This window comes from Macaca mulatta, chromosome 20 (assembly GCF_049350105.2).
Source record: "Macaca mulatta isolate MMU2019108-1 chromosome 20, T2T-MMU8v2.0, whole genome shotgun sequence".
NCBI lineage: Eukaryota > Metazoa > Chordata > Mammalia > Primates > Cercopithecidae > Macaca > Macaca mulatta.
In genome coordinates, this window is record NC_133425.1 from 83,279,106 (window position 1) to 83,304,987 (window position 25,882).

At 50.4% G+C, this 25,882-nt stretch overlaps 1 protein-coding gene across 7 annotated transcripts in view; it reads right to left on the reverse strand.

Moving 5' to 3' along the window:
• CA5A (carbonic anhydrase 5A) overlaps positions 1–25,882 on the reverse strand; it is a 65,845-nt gene that overhangs the window by 2,163 nt on the left and 37,800 nt on the right. For 2 of the 7 annotated variants that reach the window (XM_077986687.1, XM_015126763.3), the window contains 5 exons: positions 22,803–22,921; positions 19,467–19,562; positions 18,952–19,014; positions 7,912–8,067; positions 3,465–3,720 (listed from right to left, as the gene is read on the reverse strand). In XM_077986687.1, coding sequence (XP_077842813.1) covers positions 3,568–3,720; positions 7,912–8,067; positions 18,952–19,014; positions 19,467–19,562; positions 22,803–22,921 — 587 coding nt within the window. In that variant the 3' untranslated portion in view covers positions 3,465–3,567. Of the gene's footprint in view, positions 1–3,464; positions 3,721–7,911; positions 8,068–12,505; positions 12,746–18,951; positions 19,015–19,466; positions 19,563–22,802; positions 22,922–25,882 lie in introns of those variants that run through there. The other 5 variants (XM_077986686.1, XM_028841108.2, XM_015126764.3 and 2 more) reach the window with 5 other exon arrangements.

Consider the following 25,882-nt stretch of genomic DNA (forward strand, 5'->3'; position numbering starts at 1 on the left):
ATCTGACCGTAACATAACGTAAGGTAACTAAGATAACATGTTTAGGTTGATTGCAAAACTTTCTCTCTTCTGGCAGGAATATTTTTTAATGCTGTGAAAATAAAAATACTGGGCCAGGCTCGGTAGCTCATCCCTGTAATCCCAGCACTTTGGGAGGCCAAGGTAGGCAGATCACCTGAGGTCAGGAGTTCGAGACCAGCCTGGCCAATATGGTGAAACCCCATCACTACTAAAAATACAAAAAAAAATAATAATAATAATTAGCTGGGCATGGTGATGGGCACCTGTAATCCCAGCTACTTGGGAGGTTGAGGCAGGAGAATCACTTGAACCCGGGAGACAGAGGTTGTAGTGAGCCGAGATTGTGACATTGCACTCCAGCCTGGGCAACAGAGAGAGACTCTGTCTAAAAAAAGGAAAAGCAAAATACTGATTCAGATTTTTTTCCAAGCAAGTAATAGGTAAAAAGAAACCCAAACTGGCTTATAAGAAAGGGCACCCGTTGGGTTGCAAAACTGATCAGCTGCAGCCATTGGTATAAGCTTGATCCGGGCCGGGCGCGGTGACTCCTGCCAGTAATCCCAGCACTTTGGGAGGACGAGGTGGGCGGATCACCTGAGGTCGGGAGTTCGAGACCAGCCTGACCAACATGGAGAAACCCCGTCTCTACTAAAAATACAAAATTAGCCAGGCATGGTGGCACACGCCTGTAATCCCAGCTACTTGTGAGGCTGAGGCAGCAGAATCGCCTGAACCCGGGAGGTGAAGGTTGCAGTGACTCCAGCCCAGGTGACAGAGCGAGACTCCATCTAAAAAAAAAAAAAAAAAAAAAAGAGTGAAAGGCAGCCCCAGAGTGGGAGAGAAGAGATTTGTAAAATGGGCAAAGGCCTTATAATTGGAATATATAAAGAACTCCTAAAAAATCAGTAAGAAAACCATAGACAGGGCCGGGCGTGGTGGCTCAAGCCTGTAATCCGAGCACTTTGGGAGGCCGAGACGGGCGGATCACGATGTCAGGAGATCGAGACCATCCTGGCGAACACGGTGAAACCCCGTCTCTACTAAAAATACATAAAAAACTAGCCGGGCGAGGTGGCGGCGCCTGTAGTCCCAGCTACTCAGGAGGCTGAGGCAGGAGAATGGCATAAACCTGGGAGGCGGAGCTTGCAGTGAGCTGAGATCCGGCCACTGCACTCCAACCTGGGCGACAGAGCGAGACTCCATCTCAAAAAAAAAAAAAAAAAGAAAACCACAGACAGCCCAAGAGAAAAATGGGCAAATGTCTCAAGTAGGTATCTGGTGAAAGAGGAGATGCAGATGGCCAATGAATCTGCACAAAATACTCATCATGGTTAATCATTAGGGAAATGTAAATGAAATCCGCAGGAGACACCTGGGCACAACCTCCAGAATACACACAGTGACCCAGTGGCAAGGACAGGAACGACGACTTTGGAAAACTCTTTAGCAGCACAGCCAAACCTAGCCTCCCCACTAAAAATGCGCTTTGCTCAGAACCCAGCAGCAGCTCCAAAGTCTCCACCCAGCCTGTGGTGCCCCAGTAACCACCCTTGCCTCCCATGCCTCTCTCCTCACCCCTGCATTTGGCTGCCCTCACCCTCTGGCTGTACCTTGAACACCCGAAGGGCACTCCTGCCTCCAGCCTCTACCTGGAATTTTCTGCCCTCATGTAGCCATGTGGTTCACTCCTCCCTCGGTCTCTGCCCAAATGGCCCCTGTAGAAGAGACCTCACCACCCAGCCATGTCCTCTCCCTGTGACTTGCTACCCCAGACTTTCTGTGTTTATGCATCATTGTCCACCTCCTTTCATCAGAGTGTGAGCTCCGCAGGCAAAGGCTCTTCAGACCTGAAGCAGTCTAGGCTCCGTCCCCAGAGTCTAGAATAGAGCCTGCCACATAATTGGCGCTCAATAAATGTTATATAAATTAATGGAAACCGTCCTGGCACCAGTGGTAGCTCTCTTTCCACCAAAGGAATGAGCTTGCCAAGACAGAGACAACATCATGAAAGAAAGACAGAAAAGCCACGCTCAGACCCATCACTGAGTTCTGGATCAAGTCTTTTTTTTTTTTTTTTTTTCAGACGAAGTTTCGCTCTTGTTGCCCAGGCTGGAGTGCAATGGCGCGATCTTGGCTCACTGCAACCTCTGCCTCCCAGGTTTAAGTAATTCTCCTGCCTCAGCCTCCCGAGTAGCTGGGATTACAGGCATATGCCACCACACCCAGCTACTTTTGTATTTTTAGTAGAGACGGGGTTTCTCCATGTTGGTCAGGCTGGTCTGGAACTCCTGACCTCAGGAGATCCAACCGCCTCGGCCTCCCAAAGCGCTGGGTTTACAGGTGCGAGCCATCATGCCCAGCTCCTATGTTATTTTTTAGGAGCTTTGTTGTTTTACTTTTCCTGTTTAGATCTATGATCAGTCAGAAATTAATTTTTGTGTGTGCTGTGAGGTAGGGGTGTGAGGTATGGTGCGAAAAAAGATTCATGGTTCCCCATTTGGATATCCAGTTGGCTGGGTGGGGTGACTTATGCCTGTAATCCCAGCACTTTGGGAAGTCAAGGCAGGAGAACTGTTGGAGCCCAGGAGTTCAAGACCAATCTGGGCAACATAGTGAGACCCCGTGGATCGACAGATGAATTGGTCAATCAATCAATAGATAGATAGATATCCAAATTATCCAAAACTATTCACAGAAAAGCCCATCCATTCCCTACAGCATGACTCAGGGATCACTAATGTGTGGAAGCTTCTAGACACGCTATCCTTTTTCATTGGTTGATTTGTCCTTCTCTGACAGGTACCACATTATCTTAATTACTATAGCCTTTTATTTTTATTTATTTATTTTTTTTTTTGAGACAGAGTCTCACTCTGTCACCCAGGCTGGAGTGCAGTGGCATGATCTCAGCTCACTGCAACCTCCGCCTCCCGGGTTCAAGCGATTCTCCTGCCTCAGCCTCCCAAATAGCTGGGATTACAGATGTGCACCACCACACCCAGCTAATTTTTGTGTTTTTAGTAGAGACAAGGGTTTACCATATTGGCCAGGATGGTCTCGATCTCCTGACCTCATGATCTACCCGCCTTGGCCTCCCAAAGTGCTGGGATTACAGGCGTGAGGCACCGTGCCCGGCCAGGAGTTCTCACAAGGAGGAGGCAGAAGCTGTAAAAGCAAGGAAAAGGATCCTCCCCTAGAGCCTCAGAAGGAAGCAGCCGTGCGGACGCCTTGGTGTCAGGCTTCTGGCTCACTGAACCATAAGAGAATCAATCTCTGTTGTTTTAAGCCACCAAGTTTGTGGTACTTTGTTACAGTGAAACTAAGCACCCTGCACCTGCCTTGGGTGCCATGACACACGCTTCCATCCTGCGTTATGTTCCCTATGGTACTTACACATCTTTCTTTCACTTGCAGCTGAAAAGTGTATCAACGAAAGCAATAACCCCATTCTCTCTTTTTAATTTCAGAAGTCACGTACAATCACATTGTGAAACCTGGGAAACAACACTTCCTTCTTTCAAAGTCAGTTCTGCTATTCGTGTGGACCTAACGTCTCAAGGATCTTGTGCCCTCATTAGTGGTCTGGAAGGATGCCCAGACCTTCCGGTTCATCAAGGGTTGAAGAGGGCGATAGTTGTTCACCATCATCTTCTCCTCTTCACCGAGTGCAGAAAACAGGAGAGAACGAAATGCAGAGAGCTGGAATAGAGGGCAGCCAGGGTGAGCTTGGTATGAGTGCAGAGTGAGCCAGTCCCTGGGTGTCCCTCAGGCCTTGTGTGGTCCCCTCTCATGCTGAATCAGGGTTGCCCGAAATGACCAGTAAATACGGTGTAAGGGACAGTGTGTGCAGAGCCAGGTTATAAGAGGCATTGCCGCTTCTGCTTGGTCTTTAGGATCACTTGCTCTGGGGGGAAGCTGGTCGCCATATTGGGAGGGTACTCAAGCAGCCCCGAGGAGAGGCCCATGGAGAGAGGAACTGAGGCTCCCAGCCAACTGCCAGCACCAACTTGCCAGCCACTTGAGAGGGCCAACCTTGGAAATGAATCCTCTAGCCCTAGTTGAGCTTTCTACAGTCCCAGCTGACATTGGGCTACAACTCATGAAAGATGGTAAGCCAGAGCCACCCAAATTCACAACCCATGGAAACTGTGGGAGAAAATAAATGATTGGTTTGTTGTTGTTGTTGTTGTTGTTGTTGTTGTTGTTGTTTGACACAGTGTTTTGTTCTTGTTTCCCAGGCTGGAGTGCCTTTGGCGAGATCTCAGCTCACTGCAACCTCTGCCTCCTGGGTTCAAGCGATTCTCCTGCCTCAGCCTCCTGAGTAGTTGGGATTATAGGCATGAGCCACCTTGCCCTGCTAATTTTTTTTTTTTTTTTTTTTGAGATGGAGTTTCGCCTTTGTTGCCCAGGCTGGAGTGCAATGGTGTGATCTCAGCTCATGGCAACCTCCACCTCCCAGGTTCAAGCAATTCTCCTGCCTCAGCCTCCCGAGTAACTGGGATTACAGACATGCACCACCATGCTCGGCTAATTTTGTATTTTTAGCAGAGATGGGGCTTCTCCATGTTGATCAGGCTGCTCTCAAACTCCTGACCTCAGGTTATCTGCCTACCTTAGCCTACCAAAGTACTAGGATTATAGGTGTGAGCCACCACACCCGGCCTAATTTTGTATTTTTAGTAGAGATAGGGTTTCCCCATGTTGGTCAGGCTGGTCTTGAACTCCTAACCTCAGGTGTTCCACCCGCCTCATACCCCAAAGTGCTGGGATTACAAGCATGAGCCATTGCACCTGGCCCAAATGATTGTTTTCTGAAGTCACTATGTTTTGGAGCTATTTGTTACACAGCAATAGATAACTGACACATATAATATAAATGCTAAAGTAACATTTGAATTTACTTTTCACTCAAGGAACTAAAAGACTACTTTTTATGACTGGGCACAGTGCCTCACGCCTGTAACCCCAGCACTTTGGGAGGCTGAGGTGGGTGAATCACCTGAGGTCAGGAGTTTGAGACCAGCCTGGCCAACATGGAGAAACTCTGTCTCTACTAAAAATACAAAATTAGCTAGGTGTGGTGGGGCATGGCTGTCAGCTACTTGGGAGGCTGAGGCAGAAGAATCACTTGAACCCAGGAGGCGGAGGTTGTGGTGAGCTGAGATCATGCCATTGCACTTCAACCTGGGCAATAAGAGGGAAACTCCATCTCCCAAGGAAAAAAAAAAGACTTTTTATGTATCATCTCACTTATTCACAAAATATACTTATGAACTCTGTGAGTTAACTCACGCATTCAATTAAATTCAGAAGTGAGATTATGTCTACACGCTGACAGCGTACTGAGCCAGTTAACCCTGCGCGATGATCACGTGCCCCCTAGAGTTGTGTTGTGCACGGTGCACGTGGTCTCCTGGGCCCTGACCACGGTGTGCTCATCCACATTTGTGGTCTGCACATTTGTTGACTGTCTCAGAGAGGCAGCCTTTCTCCTCCCCTGGAAAACTCCCCGCCTCCCAGGACATGTGTACCCCGCCTCCCTAGCTCCCCTGCTCAGGATAAGGGGCTTCTGCCCTGCAGTTTTACATGACACTGGCCACCCTGGCTTAATACTATTGGTTTTGCTTCTACTTTCCTGCCAGACCACAGTGTTCTGAGACGAATGCCCTGTTCCTGTGCCGCCCCTCCTCACCTGTCCCCCTCCCACCCTTTCCTGGCGGCACAGACCCAGAATGGGCACTCGTCACATATATGCTTGTTGAGTGGCATAAGGGTCTTGCTGACAAGGGGCCACCTTCAACCAAAGCCTTCCCCATGTCCGACGGCTCTGCTTCGGAGGCAGGCAGATATTCTGCATCCCACATCTCCAAGTGCAAATGACATCACGCCGTAATGAGTAAACAAGGGGATATTTTCACAGACCCAGGAGACTGAAAGACCCTCACCGGGAGCCCTGGGAAAGAGATGAACCAGAGGTGCTAAGTCCTGCTGCGACTGCTGAGAAACGTCTGCCGGGTGGGGGCGGGGCATATAAGCAGCACACCTGTGGTTCTAAACTGCCTTGGACAGACAGAATTGTTACGGATTCTTAAGATTTCCAGAAAAAGGCCGGGCGCGGTGGCTCAAGCCTGTAATCCCAGCACTTTGGGAGGCCGAGACGGGCGGATCACGAGGTCAGGAGATCGAGACCATCCTGGCTAATACGGTGAAACCCCGTCTCTACTAAAAAATACAAAAAACTAGCCGGGCGAAGTGGCAGGTGCCTGTAGTCCCAGCTACTCGGGCGTGAACCCGAGAGGAGGAGCTTGCAGTGAGCTGAGATCCGGCCACTGCACTCCAGCCTGGGTGACAGAGCGAGACTCCGTCTCAAAAAAAAAAAAAAAAAAAAAGATTTCCAGAAAAAAATGATAGTATAAACTTTTATTTATTTTTTGTTTTAATTTTTTTGAGACAGAGTCTCACTCTGTCGCCCAAGTTGGAGTGCAGTGGTGCGATCTCAGCTCACTGCAACCTTCACCTTCCAGGTTCAAGTGATTCTCCTACTTCAGCCTCCCAAGTAGCTAGGACTACAGGCGCATGCCACCATGCCTGGCTAATTTTTGTATTTTTATTTATTTATTTATTTATTTATTTGAGATGGAGTTTTGCTCTTGTTGCCCAGGCTGGAGTGCAGTGGTGCGATCTTGGCTCACTGCAGCCTCCACCTCCTGGTTATTCTCTTGCCCCAGCCTCCCAACTTGCTGATATTACAGGCATGCACCACCACGCCTGGCTAATTTTGTATTTTTAGTAGAGATGGGGTTTCACCATGTTGGTCAGGCTGGTCTCGAACTCCTGGCCTCAAGTGATCCGCCTGCCTCGGCCTCCTAAAGTGCTAAGATTATAGGCATGAGCCATCACACCCAGCCCAACAGTATAACTTTAAAAAATGTATACAAGTATTATTAACTAATTTTCGGGAAAAAAAGCAATGAAACTATTTAGATAAGAAAAAGGAGGGCCGGACGTGGTGGCTCACGCCTGTAATCCCAGCACTTTGGGAGGCCAAGGCGGGCGGATCACGAGGTCAGGAGATTGAGACCATCCTGGCTAACATGGTGAAAACCCATCTCTACTAAAAAATAGAAAAAATTAGCCGGGCATGGTGGTGGGCACCTGTAGTCCCAGCTACTCAGGAGGCTGAGGCAGGAGAATGGCGTGAACCCGAGAGGAGGAGCTGGCAGTGAGCCGAAAATGTGCCACTGCACTCCAGCCTGGGCGACAGAGCGAGACTCTGTCTCAAAAAAAAAGAAGGCCGGGCTCGGTGGCTCATGCCTGGAATCCCAGCACTTTGGGAGGCCAAGGTGGGAGGATCACCTGAGGTCAGGAGTTCAAGACCAGCCTGACCAACATGGGGAAACTGCGTCTCTACTAAAAATACAAAAACTGGCCGGGTGTGGTGGTAGGCGCCTGTAATCCCAGCTACTTGGGAGGCTGAGGCAGGAGAATCGCTTGAACCCAGGAGGTGGAGGTTGTAGTGGGTTGAGATTGTACCACTGCACTCCAGCCTGGGCGACAGAACGAGACTCTGTCTCAAAAAAAAAAAAAAAAAAAAGAAAAAGGAAGAAAAGAAAAACCATGCAGACCCTGGGACAACTCCCATGAATGCCTTGTGTTTGTGTGCGATAGATCAGGGCGCTGCTCAGAACATGCTCGCTGTGATCATCGGAACCGCTGTCCAATCTCAACAAGCTCCTGCTTCGATTGGAAATTTTTTCTTGTGTAAGAGTGCCCCAAAGGCATGAAAGAATATAACTCCACAACGCTCTTATGCAGCATCTTAGAGACGCTGCCAAGCAAGAGAGATGCCTTCCATGAAGTGCCATCATGCCAGTTACGGGCACAGCTCACCTGGCTTGGGGCCACTTCAACGGGCTCCTTCTGGATGATCCAGGTGACCGACTCGGTCAGCGGCGGGGTGGTGAGCGAGCCCGCATAGGTCCAGTAATCCCGGCAGGTGGGCAGCAGACTGGAGGGGTTGAAGGGGCCCACGGCCGCCCGCGCGTCCTGAGAGACCAAGAAGCACAGGCCGTGTCAGTCCTCAGGCGAGACTAGGAGCTTCCATCTTATCTCAGCACGTGAGGCCTTCACGGCACTTGGAAGGAAGTGCTTTCCCCGAGATAAGGCCACGAGGCCACTGCTGTCACACTTGGAAGCAGTGATGAGAAAATATGACCCTTCTATACAGAGCAAGGATTCCTGCCAACTTACATTGGTGGGAATTACATTACTTTACACCAGCTTACGCTGGTGCTTACATTTTTCCTTTTGAAGTCATTTCTTGGCCGGGCGCAGTAGCTTGCACCTGTAATCTCAGCACTTTGGGAGGCCGAGGCGGGTGAATTACTTAAGGTCAGGAGTTCGAGACCAGCCTGGTCAACCTGGTGAAACCCTGTCTCTACGAAAAATACAAAAATTATACAGATGTGGTGGTGGGCACCTGTAATTCCAGCTACTCAGGAGGCTGAGGCAGGAGAATCACTTGAGCCCGGGAGGCAGATGTTGCAGTGAGCGGAGATCACACCACACTGCGCTCCAGCCTGGGCAACAGAGTAATACTGTCTCAAATAATAATAATAATTAATAAATAATACAGATAAAAATAAAGCCATTTCTTTTTGCATACTTTGGCTGCAAAAAATATTACTTTTTATTGTGATAAAATATACAAAACGTAAAATTTACCATCTTAACCTTTTTTTTTTTTTTTGAGATGGAGTTTTGCTCTTGTTGCCCAGGCTGCAGTGCAATGGCGCCATCCTGGCTGACTGCAACCTCTGCCTCCCAGGCTCAAGTGATTCTCCTGCCTCAGCCTCCTGAGTAGCTGGGATTACAGGTGCCCACCACCACACTTGCTAACTTCGTATTTTTAGTAGAGACGGGGTTTCTTCATGTTGGTCAGGCTGGTTTTTGAACTCCCGACCTCAGGTGATTCACCCGCCTCAGCCTCCCACAGTGCTGGGATGACAGGCATGAGCTATTGTCCCTGGCCCATCTTAACCATTTTTAAGTGTAAATTTCAATGGCGTTAAATGCAGTCACATTGTGGTGCCACCATCTCCACCATCCGTCTCCAGAACTTTTCCATCATCCCAAACTCAAACTCTGTTCTGGGGACCTGATGTGGGTGTGATCCTGTGGGTTTTTTTTTTTTTTTTTTTTTTTTTTTTGAGACGGAGTCTCGCTGTGTCTCCCAGGCTGGAGTGCAGTGGCGTGATCTCGGCTCACTGCAAGCTCCGCCTCCCGGGTTCACGCCATTCTCCCGCCTCAGCCTCCCAAGTAGCTGAGACTACAGGCGCCCGCCACCACGCCCGGCTAGTTTTTTGTATTTTTAGTAGAGATGGGGTTTCACCATGTTAGCCAGGATAGTCTCGATCTCCTGACCTCGTGATCCACCCGCCTCGGCCTCCCAAAGTGCTGGGATTACAGGCTTGAGCCACCGCGCCCGGCCGATCCTGTGGTTTTTTGTCTTCTGTGTCTGGCTTATTTCACTGGGCATAATGTCCTTCAGGTTTATCCACATTGGAGCATGTGTCAGGAGTCCCTGCATTGTTGCTTTTTTTTTTCCTTTTGAGACAGAGTCTCGCTCTGTCACCCAGGCTGGAGTGCAGTGGCGTGATCTCGGTTCACTGCAAGCTCTGCCTCCTGGGTTCACACCATTCTCCTGCCTCAGCCTCCCGAGTAGCTGAGTCTACATCCGCTTGCCATTGCGACTGGCTAATCTTTTATATTTTGAGTAGAGATGGGGTTTCACCATGTTAGCCAGGATGATCTCGATCTCCTGACCTCGTGATCCACCCACCTTGGCCTCCCAAAGTGCTGGGATTACAGGCACGAGCCCGGCCTATCTGAAGACATTTCTACTGCTACCTTACCAATGAGGGTATCCAGTATCTCCATGATTACCTTCATCTGTCCCCAAAAACTGTGCCTGCCACCCTGCGCTGTAGCCATCCAGAGACTGGCAGGCCTTGGCCTAAAGGTCTGGAGGGTGACTGACCTGCAAGACTCACAAGAGGGGAAGCCAACAGAGATACCCACAGATGGAGCGCTGTGCTCCTGGTGCCGACAAGAAAGCCGAGGCTGGGGCTGGGTCAGCAACCAAATTCCAGTTTAGAGGCGGATTTGCTCGTGGATGTGGCCAGCCACCTCAGTAAAATTAGAGAGGATTATTTTGCATTGAATACACTTACGGCCAAAAAAAAAAAGCTTTAAAAAAAAAAAAAGAGTCGGGCTCTTACTTTGTCACCCAGACGGGAGTGCAGTGACGCCATCAGAGCTCACTGCAGGCGCTAATTCCTGGGCTCAAGCGATCCTCCTGTCTCAGCTTCCCAAGTAGCTATGACACCACACCAGGGTTTAAAATTAACTGTTTGTAGCCAGGGGGTCTTGCCATCTTGCCCAGGCTGTTCTCCAACTCCTGGGCTCAATCGATCCTCCTGCCTTGGCCTCTCAAAATATTGGGATTACAGGCATAAGCCACTGTGCCCAGCCAGCTCTTTTGGATATATACCCAGAGGTGTGTGATTGCTGAATCATAGGGTAGTTCTATTTATTATTTATTTATTTGTTTATTTATTTTGAGGCAGAGTCTCACTCTGTCTTCCAGGCTGGAGTGCCGTGATGTGATCTCGGTTCACGGCGGTTGGGCCTGGCCGCAACACAGCCCTCATCAGTGTCCCAACCCAAACAAGCACAACTCTGCACCTGCCCCTGGCTGTGGGACAAGAGTCCAGCTGGAAGTGACAGAGTCTCCGTCCGCAAGGAAGACGGCCTCCCTGCTCAACCACAGCACATTGACTTTGCTGGGCCCTGGCCTTCCGAGGTGGAAGCCGGCAACCCAGATGCCTTGGGCTTGTCTCCTAACATCAAGCAGTGAGGGTCAGGGTCAGGAGAGGCGGCTGAGCTACCAGAAGGAAGCCCAGGAGTGTCCACGCCGACAGACACATGTATCAGTTCTGGGCACACGTGTTCACGTTTGTAATTATCCAGCCAATTTTTTAAAAACAGCATTATAGGCTGGACGCAGTGGCTTATGCCTCTAATCCCAGCACTTTGGGAGGCCAAGGCAGGCAGATCATCTGAGGTCAGGAGTCGAGACCAGCTTGACCAACATGGCAAAACCCCATCTCTACTAAAAATACAAAAATTAGCCGGGCATGGTGGCAGGTGCCTGTAATCGCAGCTACTCGGTAGGCTGAGGCAGGAGAATTGCTTTAGCACAGGAAGCAGAGGTTGCAGTGAGCCAAGATCGCGCCACTGCACTCCAGCCTGGGCAACAGAGAGAGACTCTATCTCAAACAACTACAACAACAGCAATAAAACCCACAGCATTATTGTGATAGAATTCACATACCATGCAACTCTCCCATCTAAAGTGTACAACCTGGTTGGGCACAACGTCTCATGCCTGTAATCCCAGCACTTTGGGAGGCCGAGGTGGGAGGACTGCTTGAGGCCAGGAGTTTGAGACTAGCCTGAGCAACATAACAAGACCCTGACTCTACAGAAAATACAAAAACTAGCCAGGTGTGGTGGCGCATGCCTGTGGTCCCAGGTAGCTAGGAGGCTGAGGTGGGAGGATGGCTTGAGCCCAGGAGGTCGAGGCTGCAGTGAGCTGTGATCATGTCACTGCACTCTAGCCTAGATGACAAAGTGAGATCCTTTCTTAAAGTAAGTACATAAAAATTGAAGTGTACAGTTCTATGGTTTTGGGTATATTCATGGTTGTGCAGCCATCCCAAGTCAATTTTAGAACATTTTCAACACCTCAAGGAGGAAGCTTGGTACTTTTTAGCTCTCGTCCCCACCCCCGCCCTGCTGCTTCTGTCTCTGTGGGTTTCATAGGAACTGAGTCATGTAACATGTGGAACATTTGTGTCTTGCGTCTCTCACTTAGCATGGTGCTTTTGAGGCTCACCCACACCACAGCGTGAGTTAGAGCTGTGTCCTTTCTGACTGCCAAATAACATCCCATTGCACGGTCTAGCTGTGTTGACATCCCATTGCATGGTCTAGCTGGGCTGCGAAGGAGCACACTACTTGTGCACATGGGTAACAGGTGGGTGTGCAGTGAGATGCCAGTCTATGCGCATGGGTAACAGGTGGGTGTGCAGTGACTCGTCGGTCTATGCACATGAATAACAGGCGGGTGTGCAGTGAGATGGTCTGTGCACATGGGTAACAGGTGGGGTGCAGAGACACGTCGGTCTGTGCACATGGGTAACAGGTGGGTGTGTAGTGAGATGGTCTGTGCACATGGGTAACAGGCGGGTGTGCAGTGAGATGGTCTGTGCACATGGGTAATAGGCGGGTGTGCAGTGAGGCGTCAGTCTATGCACATGGGTATCAGGTGGGTGTGTCCTGAGATGTCCGTCTCCTCCTGCCCGCCACACGTCCTCGCTCCCAGGGCACAGATGTGCCAGTCACTTTCTCAGCAACTACTTCAAATCTTCAGAACAACCCTTCGAGAAGTATTTCTGGTTTACTGATAAAGACAGACAGACAGATATAAACAACTTGCCCAAAGCCATGTTGCCAGTCAGGGCCACTGAGGCCTGGCCCGTTCCGAGGTGCGGGCTCTTCCCTGCGTCCCCAGGGCTGCAGGAATCAGTCGGGGGAGCGGCAGGCCCCAGCCATTCCTCTGCGTGCAGGTTTCTTGCCAGTTAAGCTTTCTAGTCTTGGGCTGGGAAGAGGATGTCTGTGTGTTGCATCATCGTCCCTAGGAGCTCCTGTCCTGTCTCTAAGATGCATGAGGGCTGGCGCTGCTATGTGGTTACGGAAAGCTGCTCTCCCCCGGGTCCCCAAAGCAAGTCAGGGCCCTTCCTTTATGCGTGCGGTGAGCCCAGATGGCTAGAATGGGACACTGGTGAGCACACCAATGAGCCTGAGACCATCACATCTATTATCTGAGCATGGATGGACGAGCTACCCGTAGAAAGCACCACAGCCTTTGCTGGTGGAAGTGGGTCGGTGACTTGTTCCACTTTTCTTTTCTTTCTTTCTTTTTTTTTTTTTTTTTTTTTTTTTGAGACGGAGTTTTGCTCTGTGCCCCAGGCTGGAGTGCAGTGGCGCGATCTCGGCTCACTGCAAGCTCCGCCTCCCGGGTTCACGCCATTCTCCTGCCTCAGCCTCCCGAGTAGCTGGGACTACAGGCGCCCGCCACCTCGCCCGGCTAATTTTCTTGTATTTTTAGTAGAGACGGGGTTTCACCGTGTTAGCCAGGATGGTCTCGATCTCCTGACCTCGTGATCCGCCCGTCTCGGCCTCCCAAAGTGCTGGGATTACAGGCTTGAGCCACCGCGCCTGGCCTCTTTTTTTTTTTTTTTTTTTGAGATGGGGTTTCGCTTTTGTTGCCCAGGATGGAGTGCAATGGCATGATCTCGGCTCACCACAACCTCTGCCTCCTGGGTTCAAGTGATTCTTCTGCCTTAGCCTCCCGAGTAGCTGGGATCACAGGCATACGCCACTACGCCTGGCTAATTTTGTATTTTTAGTAGAGATGGGGTTTCTCTGTGTTGGTCAGGCTGGTCTCAAACTCCCGACCTCAGGTGACCTGCCTGACTCAGCCTCCCAAAGTGCTGGGATTATAGGCATGAGCCACCGCGCCCGCCCTATTCCTTGTTTTGTCTTCTTTCTCTTAGACAGGACCCCACATCTTATGAGTGTCAAGCCCCACCCAGCGTAACTCCACCCTTGCCCTGTCCTCTTGGAGCCTCAGTTTCCCCAGGTGTATGATGGGCGCATGGTGGCTGTAACGGGCTTCCGTCAGTCCCTGCCACACGGGCATGGGGCTCAGTAGGTGCTGCCCCTGCTGCTGCCAAAGCTGAAAGAGCCTCCACAAGGGCATAGAGCCATTCCCTGGATCCCCTGGACCTGGTGGGCTGTTTCCGGCTCCACAAGGCAGCCAATTCCCCTGTAGCCCTGACTCTTGCGAAGGCAGGGACGAGGGGTTCCCCAGCAGCCTGAGGAGCTTGCAGCTTGTCCAGGCATGGAGGGTGGGGACCCTCTGTGGGCAGTGTTGGCCAAAACTTCTGGCTACGGAGAGAGGGTCAAAGGTGAAGCCTCGAGGTCTCCATTCTGGGATTGTGTGCCTAGGGTCACCGTGGCCACACCGGGGCTGTGCCTGCACGCTGCGAGCTGTGTGCACAATGACAGGTCGGCACTGGTAGGGGCCTGTGCAGACGGGATGGCGCTGGGAGTGGGGGGGTCCGGGCTTCCCGGCAGTGCCTGCTGTGGTTTTGGTTACAGACTCCGCCCGTGTTTCCCTCTAAGCTGCTGAAAAGCTCAGAGATGCACAGCAGGGGCTGGAGCTCAGCCTGAGTTCTGACTGAATGTGGGAGGGGGGTGCTGGGACGGTTGGGAGTTCAGGCTGCATGAACCCACTTCCTGGGTTTAAAAACGGGCTCTTCACCTGCCAGCTGTGTGCCCGGGGCAAGGCCTTCTTTTCCTCTCTGAGCTTTGGTTTCCCTGTGTGCGGAACAGAGATGAATCACAGGCCCTGCCCCACGGAGTGATTGGAAGATTCAGTGTGATAATTTGTGTGGAGGGCTGTCGTTTCTTTGAACCCCTCCCACCAAGGTGTGGGGTGATATCCCCTTGCCCTGAGCCTGGGCAGGTGCCTCTGGCAGGAGTGGCGAACAGGACGCCGCAGGAGCAGTGCTTTGTGACTCTGGAAGCCGGGACAGAAAAGGACATCGTGTCCATCTGACTCTCTCTGGAAATGCACCCTTGGAGCCCTGAGCACTGCGTAGAAGCCAGCTGGGTCCCCAGGAGCAACCGTGGCAGGGATTCCTGGAGGGTCCCTGCTGAGTCAGTCCCACAGCAGGGCCCAGACCAGCCTGGAACCAGAAGAGATGATGGGGACTACGTGACTCTGGTCTTTCCTGCCCTAGTTCAGGACAGTTTGTTCCTTAACTGCAGGAAACCAGGAAAGCAGCCCAGAAGCTGCAGTGAGCCCGTCCCTGGGTGAGGACTGCTGAGTTCTTGTGGGTGAGTGGCAGAGCTGGGATTTGAAGCCAAGGCCATCTGCCCTTGAGCCTGAGGCCACCACAGCCCTGTCCTGCCCTGCACTGCCCTCCAATAAGGAGTTAGATTCAACCACACTTCTAGCATTTTCCATCACAAGGCCATCATTCTAAAGTTTCATGGACTCCCAAAAGGTGATAGCTTTCTCTGGGAATCAGCTGACTGAAAGCACCCGTAGCAACAAAAAGCGATTTTAACCTCAGTGATTGGGCTGGTGGATTTTCGTTTCGTGACGGGCAGCAGCAGCCTGTGTATTCCACAGCAGATGTATGTGTGTGAGGGCTGGCCACAGCTGGGCCTTGAACTCAACTGCACGTTTAACCAAGAACCAGACATGATCCTTATTCTATTACATTGTAAGAATGCGTCTCTAGTGTGGATTTTTTTTTTTTTGAGACGGATTCTCGAGCTGTCGCCCAGGCTGGAGTGTAGTGGTGCCATCTCGGCTCACTGCAACCTCCGTCTCCCGGGTTCAAGCAATTATCCTGCCTCAGCCTCCTGAGTAGCTGAGATTACAGGCATGTGCCACCATGCCCAGCTAATTTTTGTATTTTTAGCAGAGATGGGGTTTTGCCATGTTGGCCAGGCTGGTCTTGAACTCCTGACCTCAGGTGATCTGCCCACCTCGGCCTCCCTAAGTGCTGGTATTACAGCTGTGAGCCACCACGCCCGGGCTACTGTGGATGTTTAATATCTCCATTTCACAGGTAGGAAGCTGAGGCTCAGAGGTGCATAGCTCAGCAGTGGTGGATCAGGGCTCTGGACCCGGGAGTCCAACTGTAGGGCTCTCTGGTACACTGTGCTATGGGAGAGGCCCCCAGAAGTCCTAGGCTAGGAGCCTCTAGACTAGAGGGTTGTTCAAGTCTCTTCCCACTCCCTGGCCCATGAAGCACAGACTCTTTCCCCCAAGGCTGGTCCTTTTACCTCCTAAGGTCTTTTTTTTTTGAGACGAGTCTTGCTGTGTCACTCAGCCTGGAGTGTAGTGGCACAATCTCGGCTCACTGCAACCTCCACCTCCCAGATTCAAGCAATTCTCCTGCCTCCGCCTCCCAAGTAGCTGAGATTACAGGCACCCGCCACCATGTCTGGCTAATTTTTGTATTTTTAGTAGAGATGGGCTTTCACCAAGTTGGCCAGGCTGCTCTGGAACTCCTGACCTAAGGTGGTTTGCCTGCCTTGGCCTCCCAAAGCGTTGGGATTACAGGCGTGAGCCAGGGCACCCAGCCTCTTAAGGTCTTTTAATTTATCAAGGGTCTAACTCGGCCAGGTGCGGTGGTTCACGCCTGTAATCCCAGCAATTCGGGAGGCCAAGGCAGGCAACTCACTTGAGGTCAGGAGTTCAAGACCAGCCTGTCCAACATGGTGACACCCCGTCTCTACTAAAAATACAAAAATTAGGCAGGCATAGTGGTGGGCACTGGTACTTCCAGCTACTCAGGAGATTGAGGCAGGAGAATCGCTTGAACCTGGAAGGCACAGGTTTCAGTGAGCCGAGATTGCGCCATTGCACTCTAGCCTAGGCGACAGAGAGAGACTCAGTCTAAAAAAATAAAATAAAACAAACAGTCTAACTCTTTATTTTCAGCTGAGGAGATGAGCCCAGAGATCAGCATCAGGACCAGAGCTGAGTCCCCAATGGCACTTCCTCCCCTGTCCCTGGCATCATTCCTCCCCTGCGGTTTGCCTAAAAAATTCTGACTTACCCCATGGGGAAGAAATGCTCCAGAACCTTCCCCGGGAGGAACACAGCCCTTGGGTAAAGGGTCCTTCACAGCCAACTCTTTTCTTTCCCATCAAGAGGTGGGACCACCTGGAGTGGGAGGTGGCTGCTGGCGGGGAAAACATCCCCTCCCCAGGTTTCCTCTGGCTGTGGAGCCGCGCAGAGGAAGAGGATGGGGCGTCAGAGCTCTCAGAGCTGTGGCCTTGTGGAGTTCCTGAGCAGGCAGATGGGGCGGCAGGGGGTGATCTTGTCCCAGTCCCAGGAGGCCGCCCCAAAGCCAGCATCAAGGCGAAGGCCACGCACAGATCAAAAGGCTCCTTGAACCGCGAGGAAGGGCTGGCCCCATCTCCAATTGGACCAGCCCGCACCATTGTTAACACAGGTTGAAGCCTCATCCGTCCGCACATCTGAGGCTTGCGTTGACTCCTTCCGCCCTGGAATTCTTTTGTTTGCTGCTGAATAAATAAACTACATTTCTTTGGAATGTCCCCTTCTCCCTCAAAGCCTTTTCTCAGCTGATCTTGGAGAAACGCAACACTCTTGTCCCAGCCATCTTTTCGAGCTATGCTGGATGCAGGGAAGCGTATGGAGAGATGGACGGAGAGCTGTGGTTTGGGCAGGTTTCTCTCTGCCCTTGGGCTTGGGGTCGGATAGGGACTGTTTTAAGTTCCTTCCCAAAGAGAGTGCTGGGTGGTACACGGGTCAACATTCGTATGTTATTACTTAGGGATTTGTTTCAATATGTTTTAAAACAAATTTTATCATTAGTGAATATCATCACCCAGAACAAAGCTAAAAATTTTTCGAGCTAATCAATTTAAAGAAAAATATTAGATTGGACGCGGCGGCTCATACCTGTAATCCCAGCACTTTGGGAGGCCGAGGTGGGTGGATCATGAGGTCAGGAGTTCAAGACCAGCCTGGCCAAAATGGTGAAACCCCGTCTCTACTCAAAATACAAAAATTAGCTGGATGTGATGGTGGGCACCTGTAATCCCAGCTACTCGGGAGGCTGAGGCAGAGAACTGCTTGAACCCAGGAGGTGGAGGTTGCAGTGAGCCGAGATCATGCCACTGCACTCCAGCCTGGGTGACAGAGTAAGATTCCATCTCAAAAGAAAAAAGAAAAAAAAAGAAAGGAAGAAAGAAAGAAAGAAAAATATTAAATAGATAGGCTGGGCACAGTGGTTCATGCCTGTAATCCCAGCACTTTGGGAGGCCGAGGCAGGTGGATTACCTGAGGTCAGCAGTTTGAGACCAGCCTGGCCAACATGGTGAAACCCCATCTCTACTAAAAAATACAAAAATTAGTCGGGTGTGGTGGCACGCATCTGTAGTCCCAGCTACGTGCGAGGCTGAGACAGGAGAATTGCTTGAAACCGGGAGGCAGAGGTTGCAGTCAGCCGAGCTCGCACCACTGCACTCCAGCCTGGGTGACAGAGGGAGACTCCTCAAAAAAAGAAAGAAAGAAAGAAAGAAAGAAAGAAAGAAAAATATTCAGTAGAGAGTAGTCCCATTGGCAGGCAGATATGTCAAACATTTTCAGGATCCTGCCTGCATGGCTGAATTTTGGGAACTTCTATCGAGCCCAACACCCTTATTTTATGAAGAAGGAAACAGGGTCCCAGAGCAGTGATGATGCATTTGAAGTCAGAGAGAGCCAGCTGTGGACACACGAGCGTCAGCCCCGTGGAATCACGTTTCCAGAACTGGAACCACGGCCCCTCGGCGCGGCTCTTTCCATTGCGTTGTTTCTTTTTCCTTGTAAATGAATCGCTGCACTAAACAATGTTGCTTGTCACATGATGCTGATTTCTTTCTTTCTTTTTTTTTTTTTTTGAGACGGGGTTTCACTCTTGTTACCCAGGCTGGAGTGCAATGGCACGATCTCAGCTCACTGCAACCTCCACCTCCAGGTTCAAACGATTCTGCTACCTCAGCCTCCTGAGTAGCTGGGATTGCAGGCATGCGCCACCACGCCCGGCTAATTTTGTATTTTTAGTGGAGACGGGGTTTCTCCATGTTGGTCAGGTTGGTTTCAAACTCCCGACCTCAGGTGATCCACCGGTCTCAGCCTCCCAAAGTGTTGGGATTACAGGCGTGAGCCACGGCGCCTGGCCTGCTGATTTCAAATATGCAGCTTACCTTATGTTTTATTTCCGGCAAGATGTCCACCAGCCTCTGCAGCGTCTGATGATGGGCCCCGAGCTGCATGGCAGACACAAGAGGTGTTAGCTGAAAAGGCAGTGGATGGGAGGGAAGCTCAATCCACTGTAAATACACCACAATTTAAAAGCAATCCTTGGCCAGGCATGGTGGCTCACGCCTGTGATCCTAGCACTTTGGGAGGTCGAGGTAGGCAGATCATCTAAGGTCAGGAGTTTGAGACCAGCCTGCCCAATATGGTGAAACCCTGTCTCTATTGAAAATACAAAAATTAGCTGGGTGTGGTGGCACACTCCTATAGTCCCAGCTACTGGGGAGGCTGAGGCAGGAGAATCACTTGAATCCAGGAGGTGGAGGTTGTAATGAGCCGAGACTGTGCCACTACACTCCAGCCTGTGTGACACAGCGAGATTCTGTCTCAAAAAAAAAAAGCAATCCTAATGATGGATCACCACTTTTTTCATTAGGAGAACTACACCATAGCAAGCGATTACCTTTAAAAACACACCTATCACGGCCAACCCATTCTCTCCCACGACAGCTTCCTGGTAATTTTGGTATTTCACAGAATTCCAGTGAACTAAATGCAGCTGAAACACAGTGGAAAGAGAACTTAAATCGATCAGCAAGAAGGCAGTCACTTCCCTTTCTAAATGGCTGCCCTATGTGTCCACTTAATCATAATGAAAGGGCCGGGCGCGGTGGCTCACGCCTGTAATCCCAGCACTTTGGGAGGCCGAGGTGGGAGAATTACGAGGTCAGGAGTTCGAGACCAGCCTGGCCAACATGGTGAAACCCCGTCTCCACTAAAAATATAAAGATTAGGCCAGGCACGGTGGCTCACACCTGTAATCCCAGCACTTTGGGAGGCCAAGGTGGGCAGATCACAAGGTCAGGAGATTGAGACCATCCTGGCTAACACGGTGAAACCCCGTTTCTACTAAAAATACAATACATATACTAAAATAATATATGTAGAGAGCTAGGCACGGGGGCGGATGCCTGTAGTCCCAGTTACTTGGGAGGCTGAGGCAGGAGAATGGCATGAACCTGGGAGGCGGAGCTTGCAGTGAGCCGAGATCACGCCACTGCACTCCAGCCTGGGCGACAGAGCGAGACTCCATCTCAAAACAAAACAAAACAAAACAAAAACAAAGATTAGCTGGGCATGGTGGTAGGTGCCTGTAATACCAGCTACTCAGGGTGCTGAGGTAGGAGAATCACTTGACCTGAGGGGCGGAGGTTGCAGTGAGCCGAGATGACGCCACTGCACTCCAGCCTGGGCAACAGAGTGAGACTCCATCTTGGAAAACAAAAAAACAAAACCAGAGGCCTCCAGTTAAGTTTGAATTTCAGATAAGCAGTGAATAACTTTGTAGTGTAAATATGTCCCAAATATTGCATCTTCCTGATGTCAAGGCACTTGACCTTGACCCTCATCCATGTCTGCATTTGACACTCCGCCTTTGGTTTTCCTGTGGTGGAAACATGGATCTGGAATCGTGTTCCAGTCTCTGTGTCCAAATTGGCCAGGTGACAGGGATTTAAATCGGGGTCAGCACAGGCTGTGGAAGGGGCTTTCTGAATTGCTGGCAAGCAAGAGGCAGAACTGTGATCTGGGTCCGGTTCCCCAGCTGGGCGTTCCTGTGGTGAGACCGTGGTCTTGCCTAGAAGGGGCCTGGGCACCTGTCCATGTTTCCTTATAAGCACAGGGGATGTGGGGCAGCCTTTTATAATGGGTGCTCCAAGCCCCAAGTCCACCAGGATGGGGCACAGCAAGCCGTTGGGCTTCTTGTCCACCATTCCCCACACTGCTGGGACTCTGGGACCAGGGGCCCCGTGGAGGGCATTGGGGCCAGTGAGAACCACACAGCACCTCGATGCCAGCAGGTTCACGTGCTTCCAGATGCATCTGGGCCAGTGAAGGTGGGTGTGGGCTCTTCCTGCCACCTGTGGCTCACCTGGAATGCCACACCTGAGGCCCCACCGTAGACCCCCACTTCCCCCCTCCCCCTTCCACCCCCAGGAAACCACACACTGCAGCATGGGCCAGACACTCAGCCAGGATGGGGGCCCCCAGCCCTTGCTCAGCCCGAGTCAGGGAGGTCCCTGGGGTCCCAAGCTCACTGGTCTCCTTTCTCTAGGAATACATTGCAACAACCTTTCTCCTTTAAAATATCTGTTCATCGGCCAGGTGTGGTGGTTCACACCTGTAATTCCAGCACTTTGGGAGGCCGAGGCAGGTGGATCATGAGGTCAGGAGTTCAAGGCCAGCCTGGCCAAGATGGTGAAACCCCATCTCTACTAAAACTACAAAAATTAGCCAGGCACGGTGGCAGGCGCCTGTGATCCCAGCTACTCGGGAAGCTGAGGGAGGAAAATCACTTGAACCTGGGTGGCACAGGTTGTAGTGAGCCGAGATCGCACCACCGTACTCCAGCCTGGGCGACAGAGTGAGACTCAGTTTCAAAAATAAATAAATAAATAAATAAATAAAATATCTGTTCATCAAAAACAAAGTTGCAGATAGACATACTAAAATAAAAGGCATGTTGTTAAACGAAGAGAAACACACAGAAGCCATTGTTGCACTCGTTCTTGGAACTATATATAAATATGTGTATAATTATGACAATAGATATCACTCCCTATTTAAAAAACGTCCCAAGGTCACCTCTGGGTGTGCAGTTAAAAGCAATTTTCATTTTCTGGTTTGGGTGGACTCTAGTTTCATATTAATTGCAGTGTTACTTTCATAACAACAAGTTCAAAAAACAGAAAGAGTCCTCAACTTGAAAAAGCATCAAAAAGTCAGGTGGGTGGGTGAGCAGAGGTGTGATAAAGTGAATATGGCAAAAATGATCATCACAGGACTGAGACGTCAAACGCGTGGATTCTTCTCGTTCATTTCTTTTCATTTTTTTGTATGTTGCAAAAATTTCATAATAAAATATTTGGGGAAATCTATAAGGCATCACCAAAATGGTGGTTTTTATCACCCAGAAAAATTACAAAAACCAATTCCCAATATTGACCCACACTCATTTTCTCTACTGATTCCCACTTTGGAATGCTGAAAATAAGACTGCTTTAAGAAGATGATCTCGGCCAGTGCAGTGGCTCACGCCTGTTATCCCAGCACCTTGGGAGGCTGAGGCAGGTGGATCACTTGAGGTCAGGAGTTTGAGACCAGCCTGGCCAACATGGCGAAACCCCATCTCTGCTAAAAATACAAAAACTAGCAGGGCCTGGTGGCACGCACCTGTAATCCCAGCTACTCGGGAGGCTGAGGCAGGAGAATGGCTTGAGCCTGGGAGACGGAAGTTGTGGTGAGCCAAGATGGCACCAATGCACTCCAGCCTGGGTGACAGAGTGAATCCTGTTTCAAAAAAAACACAAAAAACAAAAAACAAACAAACAAAAGAAGATGATCTCTACTGCAAAGATATGCAAAGATGCTCAGCTTCTCAGCAGAGGGCCTTGTGGATCTGCTAGTCCCTATAGCTGCAAGCACACAGCTGAGTGAAGCACGGCAAAGAGCTCAGGCTCTGACCTTGAATCCCAGCTGTCTGACTTTGGCAAGTTCCATAACCATTCAGAACCTCAGTCTCTTCTTGCGTTGAATCAGAGTGCGTACAGTGCCTTCTTCATAAGAGCACGGTGTGAGTAAATGGGTGGGGTGGCCGACTGTTCTGGTTTGAGCATTGACAGTCCCAGGTCCCAGGAGATCCTTTACATCTGAGCAGCGGGCATGGCTTGTTCACCCCCCACCATACAGCCAGAGACATAGAAAGTGTATAGATACGTGCCGTTAGGCCACATCTACAAACCTCGGCGGGGTACGCATGGCCGTCCACTGTGTGCTCCGAGCCCGCCTCGTTCACTGCTCCCCAGTGGAAGTGAAATTGCTTCAGTCTGTAGTGGTTTTCCAAGGGCCCACCACTAATTCCTGGAAATAAAGGCAGCAAGACGTGTGTGTCATTTTGTCTGTTTGTTGAGCTGTGGTGTTACCTGAGGCATTGTCTATGTTAGGGTTGTATAAGCTCACTCACAAGGGGTTGCTATATGGTTGACGTGACAAGCCAAGGTGGGCTCTGTGAAGGGTGGGCTGTGTCTGTCCCATTCACTCTGCCCCACCACCAGCCCAGCGCCTGCCCCAGAGGTTCACAGTAAATGCCGAATGAGGGCAGGGTCCCAGTGCTGCCACTGGGTGGTGGTGGGGGCCTCAACTCGTTGCAGACAGAAATCGGTAAAGAATGTTTCTGAGATGCCTGCCTGTCCTATAAGATTTCCAGACTTCAATTAAAAAAAAAAAAAAAAAAAAAAAAAAAAAAAAAAAAAAGATGTCTTCCAAATATTTTTTAAAAGCAGCTTAAATCCTATCACCAAATAATGTTGTAAAATAACACACAGTGAGCAAGGTTTTTGTTTTGTTTTATTTTATTTTATTTTGAGACAGAATCTCACTCTATTGCCCAGGTTGGAGTACAATGGCACAATCTCGGCTCACTGCAACCTCTACCTCCAGGTTCCAGCGATTCTCCTGCCCCAGCCTCCCAAGTAGCTGGGATTATAGGCATGTGGCACCATGCCCAGCTAATTTTTGCATTTTAAGTAGAGATGGGGTTTCACCATGTTAGCCAGGCTGGTCTCGAACTCCTGACCTCAGGTGATCCACCTGCCTCTGCCTCCCAAAGTACCGGGATTACAGGTGTGACCACTGCACCTGCGTGAGAAGGTTTTTAAATAAGCAGACCCTGAGCTATAGCATCAGTCCTGATCTCTCGCAGTCCCTGCTTAATCTAGGCCCACCACAGGGCCAGCTTTTATTGAAACACTCCTTCCTTCCTAAGTCACCCTAAACACTGACCTTGGAGTCAGCGCTCTCCACCTGCAGGCCTCGGGGTGCCCTTCTCCATGGCACAGTGCCAGGTGTGGCTTCCCAGGAGCTTGGTTTGCCTGACATGAGGGACTCAGCCATGAGCATCACTCACCGAGGCCTCAGGCTCTGCCCTGCAGAGTCATGGCTGCTGTCCTCAGGTCCGGGTAGTGCTGGGAGTCTGCCTTTTAATGAGCTCCCCGGGGGGTTCTGATGTGGGTGGCTTCTCCTGTGTCTAAGCCCTTTGTCACTAACAGATTTCCATCAACAACTGCTACAAATGTGGTACCTGTTCCACACGTTGTCTTCATTGAAAGGAGCACAGTATGCTCCCGGGATGGCTGGGCAAGGCTGGAAGGCACTGGCAGAGCTAGAGCGCTGGTCACGAATTCGGGGTGGTCCGAGTGCCTCCCATAGCTGTGGAGGAGCTTCGTGTCACCCACCTTGCTCATGTCACCTCCCACTGCGGCAAAAGCCAGGAAAGCACTGAGCGTGTGATGAATGCCTTGGGGAACTTGACACTGCTGACTCCTGGTGGTTTCCCGACACCAAAAGTATGTATAGTTGGGCTGGACGTGGTGGCTCACACCTGTAATCCCAGCATTTTGGGAAGTCGAGGCGGGCGGATCACTTGAGGTCAGGAGTTTGAGACCAGCCTGGCCAACATGGTGAACCCCCGTCTCTACTAAAAATACAAAAATTAGCTGGGCGTGGTGGTGGGTGCCTGCAATCCTAGCTACTCAGGAGGCTGAGGCAGGAGAATCGCTTGAACCTGGGAGGTGGAGGTTGCAGTGAGTTGAGATTGCGCCACTGCACTCCAGCCTGGACAACAGAGTGAGACTCAGTCTCAAAAAAAAAAAAAAAAAAAAAGTACTCATAGTTGGAGGCACCAAGGTGTAAACTGGAAAATGGAAAATGGATTCGGCTCTGGTCCCGTCAGGGGCTAGGCAAGTGGTGGACCAAGCCACAGAGTTGCTCACTGCCCCTCTTCACTCAAAATCTCAGTGTTGGTCTGGAGCAACCTCGGAGTCACACCTAGTTTTAGAATTCTACCATTATGAGCGAGTCTTCTAGTCTGCTTAAATATGCACAGATGAATTACATCTCAATTTTTTTAATGACACAGAAAGAGTCCTTCCCACAATAAGCACACAAAATCACTTTGTTAGGCCAGGCAAAGTGGTTCACACCTGTAATTCTAGCACTTTGGGAGGCCAAGGCAGGCATATCACTTGAGGTCAGGTGTTCGAAACCAGCCTGGCCAACATGGTAAAACCTCATCTCTACTAAAAATACAAAAAATTAGCCGGGTGTGGTGGTGGTTGCCTGTAATCCAAGCTACTTGGGAGGCTGAGGCAGGAGAATCGCTTGAACCCGGGAGGTGGAGGTTGCAGTGAGCCGAGATCGCACCAATGCACTCCAGCCTGGGCGATAGAGTGAGACTCTATCTCAAAAACAAAACAAAAAAACACTTTGTTGCTAACAATCAGGTCTTATTCTATGGTGGCCCACAGTGCTGTGAATGAGAGGGAGAGGTGGGGAAGCCGAGGCACGAGGAAAACCTTCCCACTGGGTCACATTGCAAGAGTTTCATGGTGATTTTCTAGCCTTGAAATTACAAGAGAGATGAGTTTTTTTTTCCCTTTGAGAGGGAAGAGTATAAGAGTCAATCGGCCTTTGTGGTTTTCTGTTGTATTTTGATTTCCAGGGAGAGGTTAAGCAGATTGCCAGCAGTCTCTGAGGTATGCCAGTGGGAACCAGGATTCAAATCCAGGTTTGACACCAAAACCAAAACCCATGCCTTTTCCACTTTGTCCTTCAAAGCACAAAACACAATCCTTTTTTTTTTTTTGAGACCGAGTCTTGCTCTGTTGCCCAGGCTGGAGTGCAGGAGTCCGATCTCGGCTCCCTACAACCTCTGCCTCCTGGGTTCAAGAGATTCTCCTGCCTCAGCCTCCAGAGTAACTGGGATTAAGGTGCCTGCCACCAAGCCCGGCTTTTTTTTTTTTTTTTTTTTTTTGTATTTTTAGT